The following is a 27,702-nucleotide window of genomic DNA, read 5'->3' on the forward strand; positions in this document are numbered from 1 at the left end:
CATGGTGGCAGTGTTGGGGGCAGTGAAAACAAAGACACTAGCACCTTTTGGTCCCAGAAGTAGCCAGGCAGGTGCTTGATTTCTGAAAAATTAGCTCCTTTCAATTATAGTTGCAGACAGGTTTAAGCACTCTACCTCATGGCATTTTTTCTGTGCCCCAAGGCAGGCGAGCCTGAGCCCTGGTAACTCAGTGAGCTCCCTCCCTACTGCAGGGCTCCCTCCATTACTGTGTCTCCGTCTCTCCTGCCATTTTTATGTGGCCTCGTTCCCCCTGGTTGTGCAGGTTTAAGCTCAGGCCTCATTCTTCCTCGGGATGAAGCACTCTGTGTGCGGGTGTAGATTCCATGTATATATGTAGGAGGAGGTGGGCTTAGGCTCTTTTTGTGCCACCATCTGATACATGCTGAGCTGATGCAGTTTTTAAAATTGTGCATTTATCTTATTTAATTCTATCAACAACCTCATGAGATGGGTAGTTTAATTATCCCATTTTACAGATGTGAAAACTAAATCTTAAAGCAGCTCAACAACTTTCCAAAGATCACATAGCTACTAAGTGGTGATAAGATGAAAAGTGACCTCCAATAGGCAAATGGAAGACAGCAAAACTTCAGTCTCAGCTGCAGATTCATTTGATGAGCCAGACAACCAGTGTCCACTTTTGAAGAAAAGAAAATGAATAAGGGATATGCTGCCGCAAGTGTATTGTTGAAGACAGCCTCCAAAAGGCTAGTTAGAACTGGAATTGTGGTTTCTTTTAGTTCTCTGAAAACTGAACTTTCTTATCACATGTAAGAAGAATGGTTTTCAACTGTTGCATGTGCAAAACATAGATGCTTTTCAGGAACGATTTACGTAGAAGACTAGGTGTATACTGGACTCAACCTCCCCATCGCTCTCCTACTTCTAGGCTTTGGGGTTCTCTTCTCTATTAGTGTGGAGGAGCCCTTTCAGTTTGCACAACAGATAAAAAACCACACCACTACATATTGAAGCATACAAGCTATTATATATTTTCATAATATAGAATTTTAAGGTATAGTCATCAACAGTGGCAAAATATTTCTGTCTTTGACATTATTTTTTTGTGTGAGATCCAACCTGTAATTGAGACCAGAGAAAACAGTATGGGAAAACAAATCCATGAGAACAGGATAAAAATATTATGAACAGCAAAATATGTCTTGAGAATTTAAACCGTATAGAAAAAATAAATTAGATGAACAACTGTGTAAATATAAATTAAAAAAGATGACATTCTTAATAAATAAAGTTTACTATTTACATTTTTATATATTGCTGGAAGATTTAACTTAGATCCATAAAAACACATAAACAGGAAAAAAAATAAAACCCAAAATAGGAGCAGCAAATTTATGCATGTGAGGTACAGAGAAAGGATTGGAATCGTGTTTTGTTTTTGGTGTTTAGACTGTTTTCTTTTTTTTTTCTTTTTTTTTTAATAGTAAGCCAGTAGAATTCTCATGAGAACAGATTTTAAGCACTTCAATGGAGAGTCATTTTTTGGTGGTTTCCAGAAGGTACCAAACAGATTTCAACATCATAATAATTAGAAATACCCATAACAATTATAACAGTAATAAAAAGGTATATGATACATAAATATGGAAGAGCAGTTGGTAATATGAATACATTTTCTCTAGACGAGATCACAGTTTTATTTTGTAAATATTACATTTAAGTATATATATACACACATATATGTACAACTATATATACATGTGCATATATATGTAAATTTGTATTTATATATAATATCTTTATATAGATAGATATCTGCGGACAGGTTATTGATTATAGAGACCCAAGAAAGCAAATCAAGAATTGTTTAAAATTCTCCTCACTGACTGCTGGTGTGTTAGTTTAAGAAGCGCCGAGTTGTTTTCACTCAGAATGCCGTATTTCTTTTCATGGAACACTCGATGTGGAATATTAAGTCTGAGAAGAGATTTTTAGGGACTCCCTTCCTGTGTAACATTGGAAATGGCCCATAAGCCTTGAACAGACAGATTTCTACACTGTAGGAAGTAATTGGCTTTTAACCGAATTATAGAACTGGTCAAGGCCAGAGTAAGGGGGAAAATCCAATTCACCTATGAATGAAATACTCCCCATAACAAGCCTCTCTCTTAAAGTGGATTATAAAATCCAGGAATTCCAGCTTTATTCCTTGAGATATCAAAACAGCATGCCCTGTCTTTCTTGAATGGCCAGTGGGCCTGTGCATCCTTGAAAAGTAACCTCATGGCCTCTGCGTCACGCTTCAGCTCTCACAGATTGCCACAGCCCCTTTAGAGCCTCAGGGCCTCACCAACCCCTGCCATCCCGCTGTGAGGTAGGTAAGTGGTAGTGCCCCCATTTTTCAGCTGGAGATTCTGAGACAAGTGGAGAGGCAATCTGGTGACTCATTCACGATCACGTGAGCAAACTGCTGCTCAGTCAGCAATGCGAGGTTCTTGCTCTAGGGACATCATTCTCTTGGCTAGTACACATTTACTTGAAGATCAAACAGTTGGTAGGGGCTGGGCAAAACTTGAGTAAATGAAAAGAATAGGCTTTTATTCATTTGCTATTTAGTTTTTATGTTTGTTGTTTGCTTGGCTTATTTTATTTTGTTTCTCCAGAACCATGGGAATTACCTGTCTGGTCATGTAGCAGCTTTTTAGGAAAGTGGACGGTGCAGAGTGATTCTAAGTGCGGCCTTTAGAAAGCCCAGCGCTCTACTGGTAAAGACACACATTTTGTAATGTGAACAGTACGACACAATATGTCCCCTTAATATTTGGTAAAACCAATTTCAAGCCACCCCCCACTACTCCCTACTACCACTGACTGCCACCAGACAAACAGACAAAATGCTCCCCCCTATAGCAACTACATATCAAGGGGGGAAGGTGCCTTATTTCCTGGACCTACCACAATGTACAGAAAACAGCAGCGTCATAAAACCCTGCTCTCTGTCTCCTGCTAGGGAACTCTTTATGCGGTGTCTACCTACTTGGTCTGTGGAATAAACAGTTTCTTTAGGAAGCACAAAAATAGGTTTTTTAAAAAATTCTTATATTTAATCATGCATTTTTATTTCCTTTCAACCTCTCTGTCCTCTATTATCTCTATCTGTACAGCTTTGTCATCAATTTCTTCTTTTTATTTTCCCACTTGTAGTTCCAGACACACACACTCTCTCTCTCTCTCTCTCTCACTCTCTCTCTCTATCTCTCTCTCTCTCTCTCTCTCTCTCTCTCTCTCTCTCTCTCTCTCTCTCTCTCTCAAAACTGTTAACTTGAATTTATGGTTTCCTTTCTTTCCTCTTTCCTTTTTTTCCTTTTCTTTCTCTCTCTCTCCTTTTTTAAACACAGGTAAGACCTATAACAAATTGACAGTTACAACCAAGTTAAATCAAACCTGGAAGGGAGGTAGCTGAAGTCTGTCTCAAAGAAGTATTTTTCAACACATAGCATTTAAGCATTGGTCAAGATGGGAATCAGACCAAGGGGACTGTCTAGGCAGTGACTCAACATGCTGAAGCCTGGAGCAGCAGCTGAGATGCTCCACCCTTAAAGCCCTACTAGTTACAACCATTGGCCTTGCCCTTCCTTAGCTCCCCAATTCAGCCGCCAAAATGGACTTCCCGAGGACTGTTTTCCCTTAGGAGGTGGTTGGCACAGAATCTAGGGGTAATGCAAGTCCTCTGGAAATGCAATGAGGGCTGTGGCTTGGAAAGGTTTCCCAAGATAGGGCTCAGGGAACTGGCCACCACCACATCTCTCTTTCTTGCTGCTAACAGGCTAATACTTCTTCAGACCCAGAACCCCCAGGTGCTTATGGGGCCCTGAGCTGCTGATAGACAATAGTGCTTAGAACTGCCTCCTTGTGAGTACTCTGTTATCCTAAACAGGAGCTGATTGAAGGGATAAGAGAATGGGCTTATTCCCAGAAAGACAAACGGGAAATCAGTGCACTGCATGAATAAAAGTGACCCTCCTTCACAACGTGTTGAGAAGGGCCAATTAATTACGCTATGCTTGTGGGCATGAGGCCAGCCATCAATCACACAGTCTTTCTTGCCTAATATCCTTGGCAACAAATATGAATTTGTAACAGGTTTGAATAATGATGGTAAGAAGGAGCCTGGGCAGATCTTTGCTCAACTCAATCTGTGGGTCTGAAGATAGAAGTCAGACTTTCTGGACGCTGCTCAGCTGGAGAGTGTGTGGATAGGTGAGGATCAGAGGGAAGGGTGAATAGATGAGGAGGGTCCATTTAAGGGAAGCTGGGGAAGTTCTGTGGTTCCTGCAACTCTACCATTACTAATATCATCTTTGGGTCTCCCAGGTTTTCTACATTACTAATTGGTATGCTAAACGAACTGGAAGGGCTGAAGCTGCTACCTTTGTTAGTTTGTATCTTCTAAGCTAACTGCACAGGTTGGCAATTCACCTAGGGCAATGGAGGGGCTTTAAGAATTAGCATGAGTTCTACCATGCTGGGGAGGGGTATGAAATGCTATCAATTCTTCCATTATTATTTTGCTAAAGATTGGCCCCGGTGATTACAGAAGAAATATGTTCTGAATATAAATGAGACAGGAGTCTTTTTTAAGGAGGAAACATAAAAGGGTTTGTGCCTGACCTTAACAATGGTGTCAGCCTCTCCATTCTGAAACCTCATCTCAGAGTTTTCAATATGATGCAAGCCACATGAAACTAGGCACCGCCTCCTTATTTGTGGGCCCCTGTGCAAAAAGCACCTTGATATATTTAATATAACAGACCACAGATGGCTAATTGATGTCTTCTCAGGTGTTCTTGATCAGCAGGTGACTGCTGTGCGGAGTGACAGAGTAAGGTTTCTGAAGTTATTTTTGGTCCTCTTAGGAAAAAGGGCTGTGCCTGATCCACAATGCCTGCCTTGGCTGCAGGAATGAGGAGGCTCAGTGCACATGCCTGGGATTTTCTATTCTTCTTCTAGACTCTGTTTTTTTGTCTTTTTTTGGTTGTCTTTGGGATGACTTGATTTACAGCAATTGTTATGCTAAACATCTAGACCCTCCTATGGCCTCAGTTCCTGAGTTCCAGGTCTCAGAAATTGTCCAACTTAACCGTTCTCTCCATTTTCCATTTCCATTCTGTATTAATCTCTTTCCATTTTAATCCAGAAGGAGTGGACAGATAACTGTCTGAAAAGAGGACCCCAAAGAGGTGGGGGCTTCTGTGTGCATTTGACTAATTTCCTCTTAACTTTTTGATCCTGAACCTGGGCGAGAGGGAAGGGCCGCCTAGCCACAGGTGTGGAGGGGCTACTGGTAGCTGGTAAACTGTGTGGAAAACGTGATGGCCCTGTCGGTCACTGGGGCCTGAGGCTGGGAACCCTTCAGCTTCCCGCTGATGGCCCGCTTGAACACAGTCTAGACTGATCATATCCAAGATGATTCTCTCTTTCAGAGTTATAGCTACTCAGGGCAGCAGTGAGGTCTCAGGACCAAGGCCCGCTTTCTCCACGAGGGCCTGGAAGGCCTGGGTAACGATAACAGCTCTGGTCCCTACAATTCCAGCAGCTTTGGATGGCTCTAACACCACAGAAACTTAACACTGTTCCACGGGATTATAAAATCTAACACTGGCTAAGACCTTCTGGACTCTCAGTGAGGAGGTCCGGCATCCAAGGCCCTCAGCTCCCTTCTCTGATGAGCAGCCCACCCATGGGGGACTTCACTTTTCACCATGTGGGCCAGTGAGGGTTTTTCTCTTGCAGAAGGGCCAAGAAGTGAGGAGCAGTGGGAAACTATGGTTCACCTTTAAGGCAGACTGTTTGGTTGTGTGGGGTTTTTCCTAACCTAGTCCTACCACTTTGGGGGTACTCAATGTCTAGGATAGAGCAGCAGGAAAAGTAGCAGCAAGTGTGGTCCCAAGGCAAGATTTGGGAAGTGGGTGAGTTCTGGAGGGATATTATGGCCTCAAGCCTCAAGCAGGGGGCTGTTGTAATACCTTGACATTGCAATCTTAAGCCATCTCCAGCTTGGCCTCAAACCCTGAAGCTGGTAAAATCCCTCCATGGCAAGCAGAGGAATCTGGTGGGGGGCTTTGCATACCTTGGTTTCTTTACCTCTTCCTGGGTCCTACTTCCCTAGAAGGTAGGTGATGAGAAACCATCTCATTTCCAATCCCAAAGGGCGTTACAATTGTTCATGCCTTCCATATTCCAAGCCTCCGAGTGTGAGTTATCTTGGCATCTCAACACTTGGTCTTAGCGGTTTCTGCAACTCCCTTTCTCCCAAGTACAGTGTTGGCTAGGATCTTGGGAAAGGGAAGAGTGAGTCTGTTCTAGCCTCTCTCTGCTCAGTCTCCCAAACTGCCCTCGCACGGGTGTTTCGCATGGGTGTGCGTGCATGTGTGTATGTGTACCGACCGCAAATGTGCACACTCCTACAGACAAAACGTGGTTCTTGCTGTGGTCGTGGGATGAATGGTTAGACTTTAAGGAGGTTCCGGGACTGCATGCTGTATAGGCAGTCCCTGTGTAAGACTTTGGGATGGGATTCCATTCTATCATTCAACATGGCAAGACTTGTTTCACGCACCCCCCACCCCCCATCATGAGTCCTTCCTGGGTGAAATTAAAGGCAGACTGGTTGGGTGCTAAGGACCCCTGGTGTGGAGAGGCCATTCCGTTGAGCAGCTGACTGTGAAATCAATACCAAAGGGATGCGGGTCCTGGCACTGGGAATTCTTTGACAACTCCTTGTCCTTCCTTAGCCATGGCTGTAGCCCCGGACGTCTTTCCGGCTGTGTTCTTGGGCCTGGGGGTCCCGACAAGCACAGTCACCTTGTAGGTCACAGGACATAGGGAAGGGAGTGACCTGCAGAGAGAGAAAGAGGAGAGGTGAGCCAGGAGGCTGCATCTGAAACAGTAGCTTTCAGAGAGGCAGGGCAGAGGGCACACATCACAGGATTTGGGGGACAGCAGATTCAAGTTCTAGTCATGGCTCTGCTTCCTGCTAGCCTAGTGAGAACTTTTAGCAAGATCACCATGGTCAGTATCAAAGCAGCTTCAATTTGCAGGGACACATATTGTGGCTCAGGCAATGTGCTAAGCACTTTCCAAATAGGAAGACACCAGATCCTTTGACAATTCTGTAGGCTGTATACTAAAACAATCCCCCTTTTAAAGACAGGGAAACTGAGGCCCAGAAAGGACCAGTTTGGCATGTAACATAGGACAAGCTACCTCTCTCTGGGCCTCAGGTTCCCAGCTGTAGAACTGATGGAATGGGACCCATTCGCCTCTGCGAATGCCAAGAGCTGGATGAAATCGCTGCTGAACAGTTGAATGTACTATGCACCAGAGTTGGTTAACAGACTCGCACAGTGGAGGTCTCACTCATAGGACTGTTGAAATGGTCAAGTGAAATGACAATGTCTTTTAAGAAAACCTAACTCGCTGCACATATTGGTTTTGATTTTGGGGATGAAAACAACAGAAGCACGTCTTGGCAAGTGCAGATCACCTTCCAGGGGGCCTGTAGGGAACATTTCACATAGGGAATCTGCATACATTTGGTTGAAGGATCTCAGGAGCAGATTTTAGCATAAGAAAGAGTGAGAGGTACACAACGTGATGATTTGATACACGTGTATTTTAGGAAAGCTGGAAAAAATGAAAGAACACATTTTTTAAAAAAGAAAAAGGCATAAGTTTCAGTTCCCAGTCGATCCCTTCACATGCTCTGTGACCTTGGGCTGGCTTTCCTTTCTAGAAACTGAGAGAAAGAAACCAGCAAAGCGAAAGTCTTCCCCGTGCAGCCGAAGGTCTGTCTGTCTTTCAAAAGCGCACAGGGCAGTTCCTGCTTGCGCCCCAGCCTGGGCTAAAGCAAGTGGATTTCACCTCATTGCATCATGACATTTGCATATGACTTTCCCCAGTGGGTCCCCCATCTGCACAGATGGATCTAATGACCTCATTTGCCTCCTGCCTGGGCAGGGTCTCCCAGTGCTCACACAGTCTCAGAGAACATCTCTGTCTTCCCAGCTTGTGGACTCTCTCTTTCTCTCTGCCTCTTTGCCTGCCTGCCCATGCTCTCTCTTTCCCTCCCTCCCTCCGATCCACTCTCCATCCTGCAGTACTGGAATGATTTAAAACGTAGGAACGAATGGGAAGCTGGAAGTATAAATCCCAGCTCCGTCACCTTCTTGAGGGGTGACCTTGAGCATGTGCCGATTTCTCTGAGCCTCTGTTAACTCATTCATCAAATGGGAATAATACAAGCATGCACCTCCTGAGGGTGTGCTGAGGGATAGGAGGATTAAGGAGCACACAGTGTTGACCGTGCTCAGGGCTCAACTCCAGGTACCCGTCTCTTTCTCCCTCATGAGGCAGGGAAGGGCTGGGCTGTCATTCGTGTTTCCCCGGACACCGAGCCGTGAGATGAGGGAGTGACTGTTCCTGCCTCCATCTCTCCCTGACTCGCTGCCCTCCCAGTAGCTTCCTTCTCTTCCCAGTTTAATCCATAGGCTCTTGACGCCGTTCTCGGCATTCGCACAGCTGCTTCTGGGCAGTGCCTGTCTCTCTCCCTAACGCTACTTGCTGTTCCCTGTGGAGGACATTTTCTTCCCAGTCACTGGGCCTTGCAATCTAGAATATTCTTCCACAACCTCTTCACCTCCAAGAGCAGCAGAGAATGTTAGAACTGGAAGAGACCTGGAGTAAACCCTCCAGGCCAAGTGGGGAAACTGAGGGCAGAGCCAAGACCAAACCTAACAAGTGAGGTTGAGTGGGGAGAGTATCCCCACGGGGACCGGGAGGCTTGGCCCGGCATCTTTCTGCCTCAGGTCCAGTGAACATCTTTGAGAAAGTCCTTTTACTGCCATGACCCTTAGTTTCTACATTTAAAAAAGGGTGATTTAAAAAAGTACTGTATTTCAGATGGTCATAGAGATCAAACAAGAATAAACATCTAAAAGTCTCAGCACACGGCCCAACCCTCAGGAGATGCTCGACGCTGAATACGTATGTGCTGAATCAAATTTCCTACTAGCTCATATTTCACCATCCATGACACCTTTCCTGCCTATCATTCCCGCTCTCCCAGCTTCCAGCCTGGGGCGGCTGCTTTGTCCTCAGATCACCCATCCCTTTATCTGTCCCCTTCTCCTGCCCTTGCCCACAGCTAAGTATCAGAACGATCCAGTTACCTCCCATGCCCTGCACACAATTCTGTCTGTAACTCTTCCCCATTGGGCTCCGTGACCCATTAGAAACGGTCTCACGTCTGACTTCTCTCGCACTCCCTGCTGCACCTTGCACAGGCAAAGCCTCTGCAGGTTTCCTCTCAGAATAAGACCCGAAGTCCTTACCAAGAGTTCAAGGCCTAACCTGATCTGATCTCTTCCACTTCTCGGGCCTCCCCTGGCTCCCTGATTCTCTGCTCTGTGGCTGATTTGTTTGTTTATTGGTTCCTCAAATACTCCAAGCAGTTTCCTACTTGGAAGCTGTTAGCCATTAACATCCCACCCTGACCCTCGCTGCTCTCTCCCTGGCCGGCAGCTCATTCCTTAGGTCTTATCTCAAGAACTCAGCCCCCTCAGCAGCCTGACCGCAGACGGCAGCAAAACGTCCACCCACAGCATAGCACCCACTCTGTAGGCCCTTCTAGCACTGAGCTTCTGCACTTGAGTGCCAGCTCAGTCTGGGCAGGGACCGTGTCTGCTGTAGGAGTGAGTCTCTATGCACCACAACGGGTCTGAGTGGGGTAACAAATGACTGTACAAATATTCAGGCAGAAAACAAGGCAGGGAGCCTCTGCTCCTGCATTCACTTGCTGTGTGACCTTGTCCAAGTTACTTCCCTTCTCTGGGCTTCAGCTTTCATATCTGTACATCAAGAGTTGACGTTAGCAGTTTCTATGTTTCCATCTGACTGGAAATCCTTCTCAGTCTGAAGAAGGCAGAAGGTATAGCCCTTGCCAGAAAGGCCCTAGAAAAGTAGACTTTCTCCGCAGACCCTGACTTGCATGTTCCGCTCCCGCCATCCTGAGTCCCATCAGCTTGCCCAAACTCATCACCTGGCAGGGCTGTGCCAGCAGTTAGCCTCTCGGGCCCCTCGGGCCCCATGGGCTTGGTGTAACCACTGTCTTCCCAGCCCCGGCCAGCCCAGGCAGCTTTAGCATTTTCCCAGAGAAACATGTCTGGATACCAAGGGGAGGAACCCCAATCAGAATACAGGGAACTCTAGAAGGTTTGCTCTCAGGAGGCAGATCGGGAGCTTGTCAGTGCGACTGCATTTCCTGAGCCTTTGAGGGGAATTTGTGAGGCAGATGAGCCTGGGTTCAGGGGTGGGCTCCACACAGGCACCGCCTGGCTTCTCTCAAGTCCTTGGGGGACTGTGGCCTTCCATCTCCCCATCTGTAAGATGAGGGTCTTCATACAGCCCTCCCAGGGCCCCGGTGAGGAGCCCAGGCAATGACGCTGTCCGCACACCAGCTCACAGAGGCCCTGGTGCAGAGGAGACACGCAGTGCGCTGTTCCCTCCTCCTGCCCTTCCTCCCGCCTCTCTGTGAGCTGCCTGCTCAGAGCCTGCCTCAGGGTCTCCTCTGGTCACAAGCATCCTCCCTGATAACGGGCCTGTAGGTGGGAAGGGAAGGGTGGAGATCGCTAGCTCTGGCCACTTTCCCAGGGGTCCCTAGGTCTGACCTGGAAGGACAGGGGCTGCACACACACACACACACACACACACACACTCTCTCTCTCACACACACACTCTCTCTCTCTCTCTCTCTCTCTCTCTCTCTCTCTCTCACACTTCCTGAGGGCCTTCCTCGCACCCGATGCCAGCTCACTGACTCCACCTAGCCTCATGAGGCTATCATTATTAGCTACCCATCTTGCAGATGAGCAAATAGAAGCTTCAGAATGTTTAAACGAAACGAATTTGCCCTGGGACTCACTACCAGTCAATAAGTAGATGATGCAAGATTCTAACCCCCAATCCAAGCACGGAGAACTTTTCAACAAGTGAAGGTACGGGGAGGTCCTTCCTCCCCCACAGCCTGGCTGGGCTGACCACTGCTTTGTCTTTTTATAGCCAAGCGCCTTTTACCCTTTATTATGTGCCTGGCATGGAGTTAACACAATGTGCGTTATCTCACTCACTCTTCCCAGCAACCCTAATAAGGCAGCTATCCTCTCTAGCTCCGTTTTTACATCTTAGAGGAAACTAAGATGCAAAGAGGTGAGTCACTTGGCTGGCAGGTGGCCTGGGATCTGCATCCCTGTTTGCAACTGCTCCTCCATGCTGTCCCCCCAGAGGCAGGTAGGGCAAGAGTCAGGGAGGGCTCCCTTGTCACAGAGGAGGAAACCGAGACATGGAGAGAAGAGTCACCCCCTGAAAGCCAGCTCTGAGCTCAATCCCCGGATTCTCCGATTCCCCAAGTAGCTTCTCACCTTCTCCCCCAGACGGCCTCCCAAGAAAACGAACCACCCACAGCCCAAACGCCGTGGTGGACAGTTTACATTTGGGATTCCCAGCACCATGTGGCTAGGCTGTCCCATAAATGGCTTGGCCAGCCACTCTAGGATTCTGTCAGTAAGCCCAGGTCAATGACTAAAGGCCAGGATTCTCTGCTTTTTCCCCCTGGGCTGGAGATGGTGCTCAGGCACAGGGGTTTCTCTCTCTGGGTGAGCTGCCCAGGATAACACCTTCCTCTGTGGGTGTGAGCGGTTCAGGAATGCAGCCCAGGAAATGTACCGCAAGGCCCTGGCTGCAGGTCTTGTCTGAGGCTGGGAAATAGGCAGGGGCTGGATTCTGACTCAGACCTGACAGGGAGGTCACAAGCAGAGAGTGTGTAGCTCGGGGAGCAAGAGACATCTGGCACCGAAAGTCAGGAAACCGTGACTGGCCACCCACCCGCCACAGCACCTTGTGCAAGTCAGTTCACCATCCTGAGCCTCAGGGACTTCCTAGTGTTGATGGAAAGATCTAATGGGATCCAGTAGATCAAGGCATGAGGCCAAATATGAGGACTCCCTTGTAAGCTCCTTGAGGGTAGGGTAGGTATGTGGCTGGTACAGGGTCTGGAGAGTCAATGAACACAGGAGCTTGCTTAACTGTGGATAAAGTGGTCATGTTGCTAAGCAGATGATAAAATGGGAGAAAAAAAATGTGCGCTACGTGGAGACGAGTGCTGGCCTAGACGAGAAGGAGACTTGGACTGATTCCTTGCCTCGTTAGTGACTTAGAGTATGTTAGTAGCCACGTTTTTTCCTTTTGCTGCATTTCAGTCTATCTGTAAAATGGAGGTAATAGCAGTCTTGGTCCATAGAAGTATTTTGGATCAAGTATAAAATTAAAGCATGTAGCGCAGTACAGGGAGTATACTAAGTGCTCAGTTAATGCTGTCACTGCTATTAGTAATATTGCTGGTGGTGGTAGTGATGATGCTGACAGTGGTTATGATGAAAATTGGAGGGGAATAGAAAGGTCTGATCCATTCAGAGGATAAGCGAAAATGAGTGTTCAGTTCATCCACATGGAAAAATCAAAGCTACACCCCAAAGGGGGAAACTGTAACACTCCAGAAGCCAGCAAATTTTGGTCAGGGAAGAATTTGTCTGTCTGTTCAGCCATTTGTCTGTTGTCTCTTACTAATCTTCCAAGCTCAGTACATCTATCCCGTCTTCCAGGAAGCCTTCTCGGATTCTCTGTAGTTCAGTGCATGAAGTCACTAAATGCCCCAACGGCTCTCTGGATAAATTTCCAATTCCCTGGCTTGGCTTAGACAAGCCTTCTCAGGACCCATCCCTTACCCCTTCCCCTCTTGGTTGAGCTCTAGCCACCCTCAGGCAATTATACTTTCCTTGATAAGCTCCCGTATGCCTGGGCCTTTGCACAGACTGTGCCCTTTGCCAGAAACATTCTTCTGTCCCTCATCCTTACCTCTGGTCCTTCCCCTACTCCTTTCTGCTGGGTAAGCCTGACTGTACTTCTCAGGTTTCACCTCCGGTGCTGCCTTCTCCAGGAAGCGCTGTTGACTTCCTCACTGGTCTCCATTAGCACTTACTGTACTCTAAATCTAAATGCCTGGCCACTGGGCGATAAGACATGAACTCAGCCTAGCTGGGACCAAGTCCATCTTGCTTGTGACAGACAGAACAGTCTCTGTCACATAGAGGGAACTCAACAGTGGGGTGAACATCAGGACTAAGGGTACATCAGTGAACAAAATAGATGCCTACTCTTGTCCTCATGAAATTTTAATTCTAGCAGCAAGAGGGGTAGGGATTGCCAGAAAATAATTAATAAGTGTATTTTATAGTATGTGCTGAGGTGACTGGTGTTATAGAGGAAAGGAAAAAAGGAGAAGCCAAGGAAAATAGGTGTGGGAGTGCTGGGGGCTATGTAAGATGGGTGGTCAGGGTGGGGCTCATTGAGAACATGACACTTGGGCAAGGGCTTGGAGGAGGTGAAGGAGTGAGTCATGAGGATGAATGCAGAGGAATGTTCTTGGCCAAAGGAACAGCCAGTAATAAAGGCTAAAGGTAGTAGGATGCCTGGCTGGCCTGTGCAAGGGATGGCAAGGAGTCCAGAGGGCTGGAGTAAACTGAGGAAGGGTACCGGTAGTAGGGAGTGAGGTCAGACAGGTAATGGGGGTGGGCAGGGCATGCAGGGCCTTGGAGGCCATTGGTTTTTACTCTGAGTAAAATGGGGAGACCCTGAAAGGTTTTGCATAGAGGTGTGATACCACCTGACTTGTTTTAAGAGGACCATTTGGTTGCTAAGTTGAGATACACCAGCCATTGATGTACATTCCCAACTCAGCAACCCAACATCCAACCCTTCAACCTGGGCCACTCTGCTAAGGCGACTGCTCTCTGGGTAATGATTTTGATTTTTTTTCCATATCTCATAGAATTGCTAGCCTCCTTAGACCAACACGCTGCATGAGGGCATAATGTCCTTTCCTAAGAAACCAAGTTTTTATGGATTTAGTAAATAAATATGGCAACCCTGCCCTGAAGGTCAGCAGTGGGGCATGCCATCCTATGCTGAGACAAGCTTCTCAGACTTACCTCTTCTTAATCTCTGCGGATCCCCGCCCAGCATAGTCTTCAAGTTTTCACTCAATGACCATTTCACTCAGGAAGCCACATGGAGAACCTCAGACATGAATCCAAATACCAAAAGATAAAACCCAGGGTGGCTTGCCCAAGTGCACAGAGCTCAGAACTGGGACTACTCCGCAACTCCCCAGGTACCTTCCAGAGTCAGTCTCTTAGCAGCTGCAACACGTGACCATAACTAGTGCTCCCTGCCATCTGGCCCCGGAAAGACTTGGCATGCTGGGCAAGCTAAGGTTGTTTCGCCTTCCTCCGTAAACACCCGGCACATACTTCCTTAGAATGCTTCCAATTATAAACAAATGTGTTGTGGTGGTTTTGAGGGGAAACTACTGAGCAGCCATTCTGAAAATCTCCTCCGTATTCAAGACTCCTCAAGACTCCAAGAGGAAAATAGGAAACTGCCATGCAAAGAAGCCGAGTCCTGCCCCTTCCTGTCTGCCGTGCACTGTGGACGGGTGTCTGGACGGGAGACTGGTCACCCCTGTCAGACGGAGTTTCCTGCACTGTCTTGCTCTCATCTACCAGCCAGGCTCAGGTCACCCCACAAGGCAGATGTGGGGAACAGCTGGTGTCTGTGCAGACAATCAAGGGGAGGAAGGATGGAGGAGGGAGCAGACAGACATCACTCTGGGCCAAGTGACTGGGAGGCCCCAGCCCTGCGGACTGGGAAGAGGTTAGGTGGAGAGTTGGCTACAAGGACATGTGGGAGAAGGTGTTGAGTGCTTAGCCCTGTGCCTTGAGTTCACACCCGAGACTCCAGTCCAGAAGGACTAGGAAGCAAGAAGCCGACCCGCTGGGAGAAGGGAAAGATGCCTGGGCAAGATGCGAGTGCAACGCAGCTGTGTGTTCAGAACAGGGGTTAGAGGCATTGCTGTGTGGTTCAGACTCACTGGGGTTGCCTCTTAGCTGTCCCGCTGCCTGGCTGCAGGACCTTAAAGCTTCCAAGCCTCAGCTGCCCTGTCTATAGAATAAAGGCAAAAAGACAATGCCTGGGACAGCAAGGCTACCGTACTGAGGCCGCGGCAGGTGTAAAAGCAGCTCACACTGTGCTTGGCCCATAGTTAGCTCCTAACAAACAGTGGCTACAATGATTAGTTTGGAGTCAGGAAAAGTCCTAAATCTTACACACAGCTCTGTCACCTTGTGCAAGTAATTCCACCTCTTTGAGCCTCAATTTCTACCTTGCTGGTTTTTTTTAAATTTTATTCAAAATGAGATAATATGCATAGAGATTCCTACCCATGGCCAAGCACATGCTATGTGCTCAGTTCGTGAATCACTGTAATTTAGGAGGGGCATGAAACAATCTGCCCTGTCACTGAGTTTGTGAGTATGGGCCAGTGCTTCCAGGCAGCAAACTTGCCATGCTTTGTGATGCGGGCCAGCAGTACAGGTGGGAAGGAAACAGGACCAGTGGGTGAGAGCAGGGGAGGAGAAGGGGAAGCCAGCCTCTGGCCCCTCTCCTGCCTTGCGAGGCTTCCTGCTGTGGAGGCTGGAGACAGAAACCAAGACTTTTTTTTCCACTCAGAGGAAACTCCTGTCTGGGATATCATAGGTGACTGGCAAGGCTGAGAGCCTCAACTACGCCCCACCCCGTCTTAGCTGCTGGGAGAAGCTGCTTTCACTTTTGCCAAGGTGAGGGGTCCCACACCCAGGGTTTCCTGGCCGCTGGGTTCACACTGCAGTGTCTCCAGCTGGAACTGGGAGGGGCATGCCCATTATGAAGCAGCCATTCTGGAAATCTCAGGTTAACCTCTGAGGTCCTATCCCCACCTGTTTTCCCCTTCTGAGACTCAGCCCCATGTGGGAGAAAGAGCTGGGCTCCTGAGTCAGACAGAACTGGGTTCAAATTTGGACCTCAGCACTCGTAGCCAAGTGAACTCAAGCAAGTCCTCTAAGCACTCCAAGTCAAAAATTGGTTCAATTGCACAATAGGGCAATAGCGACCTGTCAAGAGTTGATGTGAGGATTAAAGAAGATGATAATGGAAGACAAGGGTCTGGCAGGGTGTCTGATATACACAGTGGGTTACTCTGGGGTGTTTTGTATTATTATCTATTTCTTCCACCTGTTGTCTTTATGAACCAGCTACTGCAGGAAGTAGGAATGCCATTGGTATTTTGATAGGGATTGCACTGAATCTGTGGACTGCTTTGGGCAGTATGATCATTTTAACAATGCTAACCCTTCCTATCCATGAGCATGGGAGACCTTTCCATTTATTTGTGTCTTTTTCAATTTCTTTCATCATTGTCATATAGCTTTCAGAGTACAGCTCTTTCACCTACTTAGTTAAATTTCTTCCTAGGTATTTTCTTCTTGTTGATATAGCTGTAAATGGGATTGATTTCTTAATTTCTTCTTCTGCTAGTTCATTATTTATATAGAAATGCAACAGATTTATGTGTTTTGGTTTTGAATTCTCTGATTTGACTAAATTCATTTATCAGTTCTAGTAGTTTGTTGGTGGAGTCTTTACAGTTTTCTATATAAAATATCATGTCATCTGCAAATAGTGACAATTTTACTTATTCCTTACCAATTTGGATGCCCTTCACTTCTTTTCTTGCTTGATGGCTGTGGCTAGGACTTCCAGTACTACTTTGAATACAAATGGCAAATGGGCATCTTTGCCTTGTTGCTGATCTTAGAGGAAAAGCTTTCAGCTTTTTTCTAGTGAGTATGTTAGCTGTGGGTCGCTATGTGTAGCCTTTATTATGTTGAGGTGTAGACCCCTATACCTACTTTGTAGAGCATTTTTGTCATGAATGGATGCTGAATTTGATCAAATCCTTTTTCAGCATCTACCGAGTGATCATATGGTGTTTACCCTTTGTTTTGTTAATGTGGTGCATCGCACTGATTGATTTGCAGGGATGGAACTACCCTTGTATCCCTGGATAAATGCCACTTTATTGTGGGGAATGATCCTTTTACTGTATTTTCATTTCAGTTTGCTAATATTTTGTTGAGGATTTTTGCGTCTATGTTCACCAAGGACATAGGAGTATAATTTTCTTTCTTTGCAGTGTTTTTCTCTTGTTTTGCTTTCAAGGTGATGCTGGCCTTATAGAATGAATTTGGAAGCTTTTCTTCCTCTTCAATTTTTGGAAATAGTTTGAGGAGGAGAGATATTGACTCTTTATATGATTGTTAGAATTCTCCTGTGAAGCCCTCTCATCCCGGAATTTTATTTGTTGCGAATTTTTTGATTACCAGTTCAATTTCATTACTAGTATGCAGTCAGTTCAGATTTTCTCTTTCTTCCTGGTTCAGTCTTGGGAGAGGCATATTTCTAGGAACTTATCCATTTGTTCTAGGTTGTCTAATTTGTTGGCATAAAAGCTTTCATTGTAATTTCTTATCATCGTTTGTATTTCTGTGGTGTCAGCTGTAACTTCTCTTTCAATTCTGATTTTATTTTTTAAGTCCTCTTTCTCTTTTTCTTGATGAGTCTAGCTAAAGGTTTACCAATTTTGTTTATCCTTTCAAAAAACCAGCCTTTAGTTTCATTGATCATTTGTTTGCTTTTTAGTCTCTATTTCATTGACTTTTCCTCTGATATTTGTTTCCTTCCTTCTACTAACTTTGGGCTTTGTTCTTTTTCTAGTTCCTTAGGTGTAGGGTTAGTTTTTTAGTTGAGATTTTTCTCAATTCTTGCAGTAGCCTGTAATGCTATAAACATCCCTCTTAGAACTGCTTTTGCTGCATTCCAAAGATTTTGTTTCTACTTTCATTGTGTTTTCACTTTCATTATCCTCCAAATATTTTTGATTTCCTCTTTAATTTCTTTTTTTGACCTATTGGTTGTTTACTATTACACTGTTTAGCCTCCATGTGTTTGTGTTTTTTTTCATTTTTGTTTTCCTGTAATTCATTTCCAGTTTTATACTGTTGTGGTTGGAAAAGATGCTTGGCATGATTTCAGTCTTCCTAAATTTATTAAGACTGTTTATTGTGGTCTAACATGTCATCTATTCTCGAGAATGTTCTATGTGTACTTGAAAAGAAGGAGTATTCTGTTTGGGATGTAATGTTCTGTACATATCTATAGGTCCATTTGTTCTAATGTGTCATTCAAAGCCACTTACTGATTTCTTTTTGATTTTCTGTCTGAATGATCTATCCATTGATGTAAGTAAGGTGTTAAATTCCCTATTATTAGTGTATTACTGTCAACTTTCCCTTCATATCTGTTATAACTTATGTATATTTAGGTGCTCCTTTGGGTGCATAGAAATTTACAATTATATATCTTCTTGAAGGATTGAACCCTTAATCACTATAGAATATTCCTTTTGGTCTCGCTTTTACAGTCTTTGTTTTAAAGTACTGCTACTCCAGCTTTTACTTTTTTTTTGGTCATTTCTATTTGCATAGAATATCTTTTTCTATCCCTTAATTTCAGTCTGTGTGTCTCAGGTCTCAAGTGAGTCTCTTGTAGGCAGCATGTACTTAGTTCTTTTTTTTATATCCATTCAGGCACCCTATATCTTTCAATTGGAGCATTTAATCCATTTACATTTAAAGTCATTATTGATAGGTATGTACTTTCTGCTGTTTTGTTAAATGTTTTCTGGTGGTTTTTGTAGTTCTCTCATCCTTTCCTCTCTTGCTCTCCTCCCCTGGGCTCGATGACTTTCTCTGGTGTTATGGTTGGACTCCAGTTTATATACGATGCCTTACACATACATAGTAGTGTATGTGAAGTTGATAGTCACTTAAGTTTGAATGCATTATAAAAGCATTGCATTTTTAAGTCCTCCTCCTCATTTTATATATGTGATGTCTTCTTTAACACGTTTAATTTAGTCATTCCCTTAACCCATCTTCAGAAGTCATTGATTTCACTACTTTTGTCTTTTAACCTTCATACTAGCTTTTAACTGACTGGTCTGCTTCTTTTGCTAGTGATTTTTTTTTCTTTTCATAGTTTTCTTGCTTCTGCTTATGCCCTTTTCTTTTCTTTAAGAAGCCTATTTAATATTTCTTCTTCTAAGGCTGGTTTAGTGGTAGTGAACTCTTTTAAGCTGTGTTCATCTGCGAAGCTCTTTGTCTCTGTCTCAATTCTGAATGATAACTTTACTGGGTAGAGTATTCTTGATTGCAGGTTTTTCTCTTTTGGCATTTTGACTCTATCCTGCCACTCCCTTTTGCTTATAAAGTTTCTGCTGCAAAACCACCTGATAGTCTTAAGAATTTCCCTCCTAGGTAAATCCTTGTTATTCTCTCACAGCTTTTAGGATTCCTTGTCTTTGATCTTTGAAGTCTTAATTATTATGTGTGTTTGCATGAACTGTCTTGGGCTCATCTTGTTTGAAATTCTCTGTGCTTTCTAGGCCTGGATGTCTGTTTCCTTCACTAGATTATGGAAATTTTCAGCTATTATTTCTTTAAATAAGTTTTCCACCCATTTTTTTCCCTTTTCTCTGTCTGAGACTCTTATAATGAATATTCGGATGTTTGATATTGTCCCAGAGCTCCTTTAACCTATCCTCATTTCTTCTTATTCTCTTTCTTTTCTGCTGGACATATGACAGGCATGCTTTTCTGTGGGTGGGAGCCAGGAGGCTGCTTCTGCCGCATTTAGATGTAGTGTGTTTGCCCTGACGCTGCTCCTGTCCCTACTCTCAACACACAGGGGTAACATAAATGTAGCTCAACCTGCTCCCATCCATGCTAGCAGTGTCTGGGGCAGGGGTCTCGGGGTGGGAATGCAAACAATGGTGCTCAGTAGCACCACTGGTTCTGGAGAGAGTACCAGCAGTTCCCATCATTTGGCACGTGCTTGAGTTCTGAAAATCAGCTTCCTTCAATTATAGTTACTGTAAGGTTTAAACCTTTCATCTTGTGAAATTTTTTCTGTGCCTAGGGCAGGCAAGTCTGTTCTAGTAGCTCGGTGGTAAGTCTCCCTATTGGAGGGCCATGCTCATTGTGGGGCTCTCTCCATTACCATCTCTCCTGTCATTTTTTTGTGTGGTCTTGTTATCCCTGGTTGTGTAGGTATATATTCAGTGTGTATGTGGGAGGAGGTGGGCTCAGCTCTTTCTTTGCCATCCTGCCCAGTCAGGATAGAGTTTATTTAGAAGTTAAACTGGGAAATTTAGATTGTAGGAAGTACATTGCTGGGCCCACCAAGGTGCCCAATGTACATGCCTAATGAACTTTAATTTGAGACACCTTTTTTTCTCAGAAGTCAGATTTCTTGGAATCTCAAATCTGAACAAAGTCCCAAATACTTCTGTAACAACTAATAGCAATGGCAAATCCATATGAAGCATGAGAAAAGCCTCTAGGCACTCTAATTCATACATCCTACAGTTTTCTCCATCCTGTGTTCAACCACCATTCACCTTCACCCAGAAAACTCCTCATGCGTGGGTCTCAATGTGATGGTCAGTGCCTCAAGTATACTTCCTCTGACCTTCACACTGTTCTTCATAAGATCCTGCACCTTTCCTTTATTGCCCTTTCACAAAGGTAGTCAATGCATAGTTGTACACCTCTCTGCTTAATGACTGGCTTCCTGATAGACTGTGGGCTCCACAAGGGCAGGCGCTGTGTGTGTGGGACTCGTGGTTCAGTGCTGGGCCCACAGAGATGCCCAATGACCATGCATCATGTTGTATGAAGGAAACTTGGTCATCTGTAGTCTGCTGTCTTGGTCAACAGGAAGAACCCCAATTTAAAGAAGAAGAAGCCACTTTAAATTAAAACATGAAAAGCCAGGACTACATTTATGTTAAGTGGAAAAGAAAAAAGCACCTAGGAAGCATATTCAGAACTAGCAAAGAACTGACCCTGAGTCCCTTACTAAAGAAACAGTGCTCATATCAGAGTCCTAGAGGCTGACACTGGTACAACTGAACCCAGTAGGAACAGTCAAAATGGTCTTTGGTGTGTGTGTGTGTGTATGTGTGTATGTACTATAATTGACTATAATTAAGAGACTATAATTGGAACCTGCACCTGAACCTCAATCTCATGACTTCATGTCCCTACCATGCGCTCTGTAGAAATAGTAATCCATTTAAGGAAGTTTCTCAATAAAAATTAATTAGTTTTATTTTTTTATGCTTTAATGTATAAGTTACAGTTGGTAGGAAAATTCTTTTAATTGGAACTGCTCTTTCTCCAACTGATGGTGTCAGATGAATAACATGTGATAATTCTACACAAACTTCTATTTAAAACACAAAGTTCATTGTCCATTCACTTTCAAAAAGGGCTGACTCCAATGGAGTGAAATAGACACTATTATACACCGTATTCATTTGGCAACAGGTATCAAGAGCTGTAAAAATGCTCATACCTTTTGGCCTAGTCATTTTAATTCTAAGAATCAGTTGTAAAGGAATATAATTAGACATGTATTTATGTGTAAAGCTATTTGTGAGCACCATTTCTTCATAGTGAGAAACTGAAGTAACCCAAAAGCTAGAGGTAAATGGTTATGTAAAATATCATATATCACAACCATATAATAAATAATAATACAGTAAAAAAATACAGCTGTGAAGTTAATAATAACATCAGGCATTTCTAAGGTATGATCTCCTGTGGTAAATAAATAAAACAACTAGATTCAAAACTGGAAATGCAGATCTATATATGTAGACATGGATACCCATGTACTTATACTTACAATAAAATACACCAGAAGGAAAGCAATGGTTACATTTGGGTTGTAAGATAATCAGTGGTTTTTGTTCTCATCATCTTTCTACATTTTTCAGAAAGTAGAATATGTATTATTTCATAATTAGGAAAAATAATAAAATTCATGAATAATAAATGAAGTTTATTCCCCTGTACTTGAGCAGGAAGTGTCTACCTTCCATGTTTAAGAGAGGAGGTAGGCGCACTGGGAAGAGGCCTGACTGAGCCCAGAGAACCTGAGCAGCCCCATTCATCAACCAAGAGATGCAGCAACAGTCCCTGACTTGAGTGTGTCCCTCGGGTCTTGCCCTATTGATCCCTACCTTTTAGGGTCGTATCATCTTTTCGTGAAGGAACTAATTCTCCTGAGGATGTAGCAATACAAAAGGACCTGGACAGGAAACCAGAAGCCTGCTGTTTCTATCACTCTGCCACCCTGGACAAATCATTACTCCTTTATGGGCCTCAGGGATCCCGTTAATAAAATGACAAGTTTGGAGTAGATGATCATAGACAGCTCTTCAGCCAAGACTGACTATGATTCTTTGCCCTTCCTGTGTCAGGAACGCAATTCTCTCATCTTTAAAGTGAGTGATCAGACCAAATGATCTTGGAGAGCAAATGAGCTTTCAAGCTCAAATTGTAGATGAGCATGAAAATAGAAACCGTTCCCTGTGGACTCATTCATCACAAGGAACTCTTCTCAACTCGGTTGCCCGGCTGAGCCCTTAGCTCCCCGCTCTCAGCTGGGGCCCCAAACTCTGGTCCCAGCTCATGGTTGGAGGGAGGTGGCCATGGCCACTCTTCCGCGAGTGGGGATATGAATCACTGCTGTTGCATCCTAAGACACGAAGGAAGGAAACTGCAACCAGGGCCACGCCCCCAAACTTTACAGGTGCGAAAAAGAGAAGAGATCACACAACGATCAAAGGCCACGACTGACCTCACTGGGAGTGTCCCATCTTCTCTCTTCCCCTAGACTTTAACCATACCCTCTAAAGATGCAAGTTCTTACTAGGATTTTCCATGCCCATTTCCTGTCTCAGAAACTTCCTGGCCACCAAGCCCCTCTCCTTAAAGTGTCAGGATTGGTGCTGATCCTTCTGCACAGCTTTGTCCAGCCCCTTGCCTGGGCCCCCATGCTCTGGGCCTTCCCTTCCAGAAGTACTTACTGTACATGTGTTTCCACACCTGACTCTGAGCCCTGAAAGTAAGGGACCACATATCTAAACATCACCCACGAGCCTCCATGCCTAGCTCAGGGCCCAGCACATGATACTAGCTCAACTAATATTCTAACTAGCCTAAAAGAATAAACATTATAACAGAAAAAAGGGTGCAGGTGAGTGCTGACACAGCCCGGGCAACAAGCTGTCTGGCATGGAGGAGAGGTCCTGACCCAGTGAGCTGGAGCGACGGCAGGAGGTGGCTGTGAGGGGAATGTCCAGGCCTACCTTTTTAGTCTTCACTGTAGAGGCGCAGCAGTCTCCACCGTCATAGTTGCAGAAGGCTCGGTTGTTGATGGCATCACAGTAATTGTCTCCCATGAAGGGCTGTGAGGGGGGAGAGAGACAGGAGGGAGAGGAGGCCTCGTTAGCACCCTGGAGGGAATGGGGCCGGCCCCTGTAGTTTAGGTAACGCTCATCTTCTCATAAACCTCTATGATAGCCCACCTGGCTGCAAGTCCCAACACCCTCTGGGGCCAGTTCTCATTTTTACCATTTATACTTGTTCCCAGCTAAAGTATGGTTACTCTGGGAGACACACTCCTGTATGCAGGGGTATGCAAAGCCTTATCATGTACATCTTCCTAAAGGGGGTTCATTGTACTTGAAGAAAAAAGAAAATGTGAGGCTCCTTCCCCAAAGTTTCTTGGTAGTATGTAATTGGAAACACAGTTTGTAATAAAATGCATGCAAATATATTAGAAAGCTGAACACAAACCACCTAAGAACTGTAGAGATGAAATGTAAGAATTCACGGGAATTCGGCACGATGGTCTGTGTATGACTGTGGGGGCTCCCGCTCCTCTAACACAGAAGCACGGGTTTACTTGCGGTCACATGCTTTACACATGCGCTGTTTTCTTTCATCCTCTGAACAACATGTGAGGTAGGTATTGCTATTCCCACTTTACAGATGAAGGCCCTGAGGCTCAGAGTGAGAAAGGGCCCTGGCCAAGAACACACTGGCAGAGCAGCGATTTAAATCTAAGTTGGTTCCATACTGTTCTCTTTACCATTCCATGCTCTATCTAGTGCATATCGATCTGTTGCTTTTTCTTCCTTGTGTCCCTCCAATGCAGTGATGCTCTGAAGATGAGGAAAAGATGGTGGAGGGAAGTCACTATTGGTCTGAACCCAGAGCAATTTTGTGGCAGGTGGGGGTGGGGGGGCGGTTATTGCAGAGACTCCTGACTCCCCCTAACACCTGTATTTCCCCATGTGAGAACTTAGCACACTGCCTTCTATGGCCCATTTATGTGTCCGTAGCTGGTGCAAGCCTGTGAGCTCCTCAAAGGCATGGGCGCATCCAGTACATCTGCATCCCCCAATTACCTAGCTGGGAATTAATGCTGGACACACTTCGGCTCTCAGGGATGTTTCACAATGGAATGTAATTGCACTGGCAGAGTGGGAAGGCAGCTGTCTGGGATTTAGAACACCTGGGTTCTGGTTTTCCAAACTTAGCCAACTGGGGGGTTACTTGGTAATTTTCTTTAAGTAGCTTATCTTCTCTGGGCCTCAGGACTCTCAGTAGTGAAATTAAGAGGCAGGATGAGTCCACTGATTTCTCAATGCAGTGAACGCACCTCTTCCCACCATCGAAGGCAATACTGGGTGACCTTTTAATATAGAATGCAGATTAAAGTAAAACCACTCTGATTAAGTTTGGGTTGGAGTCTCGAATGCCCAGTGACTCACTGATGGGAAAGAAGATGTCATTAGTTGGCTGGGACCACTGCATCCCAACACCTGCAAGGCCCACCAGTCTCTTCCTTCCCATCCTAACTGCTTTGGGAAGAACCAAGCTCACAAGGAGTCCCTTCTAGGTGGCATCCCTGGTGTTTGCATCTTTGCTCCCAATTCTGAGTCTCTGTGTCCCCAACTCATGATGCCAGACTCCATTTCACCACTACTCTATTTGGGTCTAAAAATACCTTAGCAAAACAGAGCCACGAAGAGGTAAGGGCTCTCTCTCTGCTCAGGTGTATGTGTGTGTGCGTGCATAGCTATGAGCCCAGGTGTGACCCTACTGTACAACTGCCACCATGAGCACGCTGTTACCTTCCTATCAGCAGGAGGCACAGATAGCACACAACCAAAGGAGACTCCCTCTGTTTTTCTGAGCCTTAGGAGATGGGCCCGTGGGCTCTGTTCTTTACGTCCTTTCTCATATCGTATGTAAACAGACTGACAAAGGAAACCACATGGCCCTTCCTTAGAATGGAAGAACCTGGCTGGTAAAAGAGTCACTGGGAAAGAAGAGGAGGAAGAGAAAAAAATAATTGGAAAATGAGTCTTATTTTTAATTTGGCCCCTGAAACAAGTCTCCACTCTCATCACTAGTTTCTCTTCTTCATGTGCCCTTCCGTGCAGCCACACCCATGCATGCATCCTGCTGTTTATCCATTCCTCTTATATTCAACCATTTTTGCTGAGTGCCTACTATGTGTCACACATCGTGTGAAAAGGAAATGGATATAATAGTGTGTCGATATAGACAGAGCTCCTACTCGTCCAGACCTTACACGTTAGTGAGGAGGCAGGCTTTAATCAAATAATCACACCTCTAATTGGCCAATTTCAACTCTGGAAAGAGCTATGGAGGAAAAGAACACGATGCTGTTGGGGACTAGGAGGATTTGACCTAATCAGGGGGCTCGGTGGCTGGGTCCCTGAGGAAAGGACGTGGCAGCCCAGATCATGAGTCGGAGCTAATTAGATGAGGGTAGAGAAGGGAGACTTTCTGGAGTGACTAGCATGTGAAAAGCCCTGCTACTTAAAGATTTCTCCTGTCTCTGGCATTTCTCACACTGCTTCCGCTGCTAATAATGTGCTCAGGCAAGCAACTCATCCACCAGGATTTAGCTCAAACACTGTGCCTCCGAAATGCTTTCCCTAAGATCCTAATACAGGATGTTCTATGCTTCTGTAGCTTTTTGAACTTATTTTGGTTATCGCCGTTGGTTCATCTTTCAGAATTCTCTCCTTAGTTGTCTATCTTCTTTACTATACCCTGAGCTCCTTATGGACAGGAATAGGTGCTGTCCATTTGCATATCCTAGAATTCCTAGCAAAATGCCTGGCATTTTGAGCAAAACCTTATTAAATGCCTGTTGCTTAGATGTTTATTTAGTAAAATGAAGGATGCACGTGTGGATAGATGACAGGCAAGAGGACACCACAAATGCTCAGGAAGAGCTTAGTTACTGTTTACGCTGGACGAAGGTCATTGCATTTCCAGAGCCTGCTGGGCACACAAGAGGCACTGGGTGAGGCTCTGATGAGCAAGCGAGTGAATGACCTCTTTGGACACAGGCTGGGGCAGAGAGAAGGCGGCTCAAGGGTCCCAAAACCCGTTCCCAATGTTAGCTACCTCTAGACCCTCCGTGTTGGTGCCTCTTTTCTGTACTCTGCATGTGTGTCTCTTCTCGGCATACTTTTCAGCCCCAGACAAGAGACAAACTAACAGCTCTAAGCTAAAGAGGGACGGAGACGAGGAACACCTGCAAGGGCAAAGCTGATAAGCATCACTGGGGAGACTCGGAGCCTGACAGGTGAGGGTCTCTTAGGCCCCGGCGCTGAGGCAGAGGAGGGATCGAATTCCGCTGTCACACTGGTGCCCAGATTGCCCAGACCGCCGACTCAGCAGAACGAGTGCCCAGGTAACTCAAGCTTCCTTTCTCCTGAAATGCCGGACTGATCCAGAGAGACGGAGAGGAAGCAACAGCCTTGGCCCTGCTGGGCTGATCCTGGCTGAATCTGGGGGGGCACAGGTGTCCTTAGAGACTACAGTGTTGAGGGTCCTGGAAAGATGCCACAGAAGGTCCCTAACCAAGACACAGAAAGAAATGTGTGACCCAGGGACTTTCTCGTGACACTTAGAGCTCAGGGAATGGCTTATGGGCAGGAGGTAGCCTAGAGGAGGAGAAAAAGCACCATTCTGGAAGTCAGGAGATCTGGGTTCATGCTTCGGCTCTGTGTCTGTGAGGCTGTGCAGCCTTGGGCCAGCCCGTGCCCTCTCTGACCCTCATTTTCCACTCTGTACTACAGAGTAGATTCACACTGGTTTTGGCATGCCATCTAACTTCAGTCCTGGCCACTGTCTAGGTTCTGGTATCCTCATCTTTAAAAGGTCAGGTTTCGATATCTAGAAGAGCATTTCTAGTTCTAACATTTTAAGAATTTCATCAAATACAAAGTTTTCTAGAGTCCTTTTCACCTGCATTTTCCTGAATGGGCTCTGGCGGGAGGGACCACAGAGATTTGGATACCCACATGGTGGGATTTGGGGCCTCTTTTTGCTGCCAACCAAGAACCATGAGGAACATAGGGATGTGTGGAAATGTCTCAGTTCCATGGGCAGCCTCCCCTGGAGACCATAGATGACACCCCCACACACCTCCCCAGACTTGTCCCTGATACACAGAGCTAGCTCTCCCTGTGCCAGGTTCCAGGGGACGCTCAACTGTGAGGTCAGAATGGACGGGCCAGAGAGGACCTTCCACTTTTAGCTCAGTGGCTGGGTCTGAGCCGTCCATGTTACGTCTGGGGTTGAGGAGTAAGCAAATGACAAATGTACAGCAGAAGGAAATTATCTGCAAGTAATGGCCATCAGTAAAGTGGGAAAGGAAAGGAAAAAAAATGCCTCATGTGGCTCTACACGGTTAAATGTGATAATGTTG

General features: G+C 45.5%; 1 protein-coding gene across 1 annotated transcript in view; it reads right to left on the bottom strand.

Annotated features, from left to right (window-relative positions):
* Window positions 1-989: 989 nt before the first annotated feature.
* The window catches only part of PAPPA (pappalysin 1), a 229,524-nt gene continuing 202,811 nt past the window's right edge, over window positions 990-27,702 (bottom strand). The window contains exons 21-22 of the mRNA XM_037027516.2: window positions 23,249-23,347; window positions 990-6,880 (exon numbers count right to left, since the gene is read on the bottom strand). Coding sequence (XP_036883411.2) covers window positions 6,773-6,880; window positions 23,249-23,347 — 207 coding nt within the window. The 3' untranslated portion in view covers window positions 990-6,772. The remainder of the gene's footprint in view (window positions 6,881-23,248; window positions 23,348-27,702) is intronic.

Source organism: Manis javanica, chromosome 2, assembly GCF_040802235.1.
Source record: "Manis javanica isolate MJ-LG chromosome 2, MJ_LKY, whole genome shotgun sequence".
Lineage (NCBI taxonomy): Eukaryota > Metazoa > Chordata > Mammalia > Pholidota > Manidae > Manis > Manis javanica.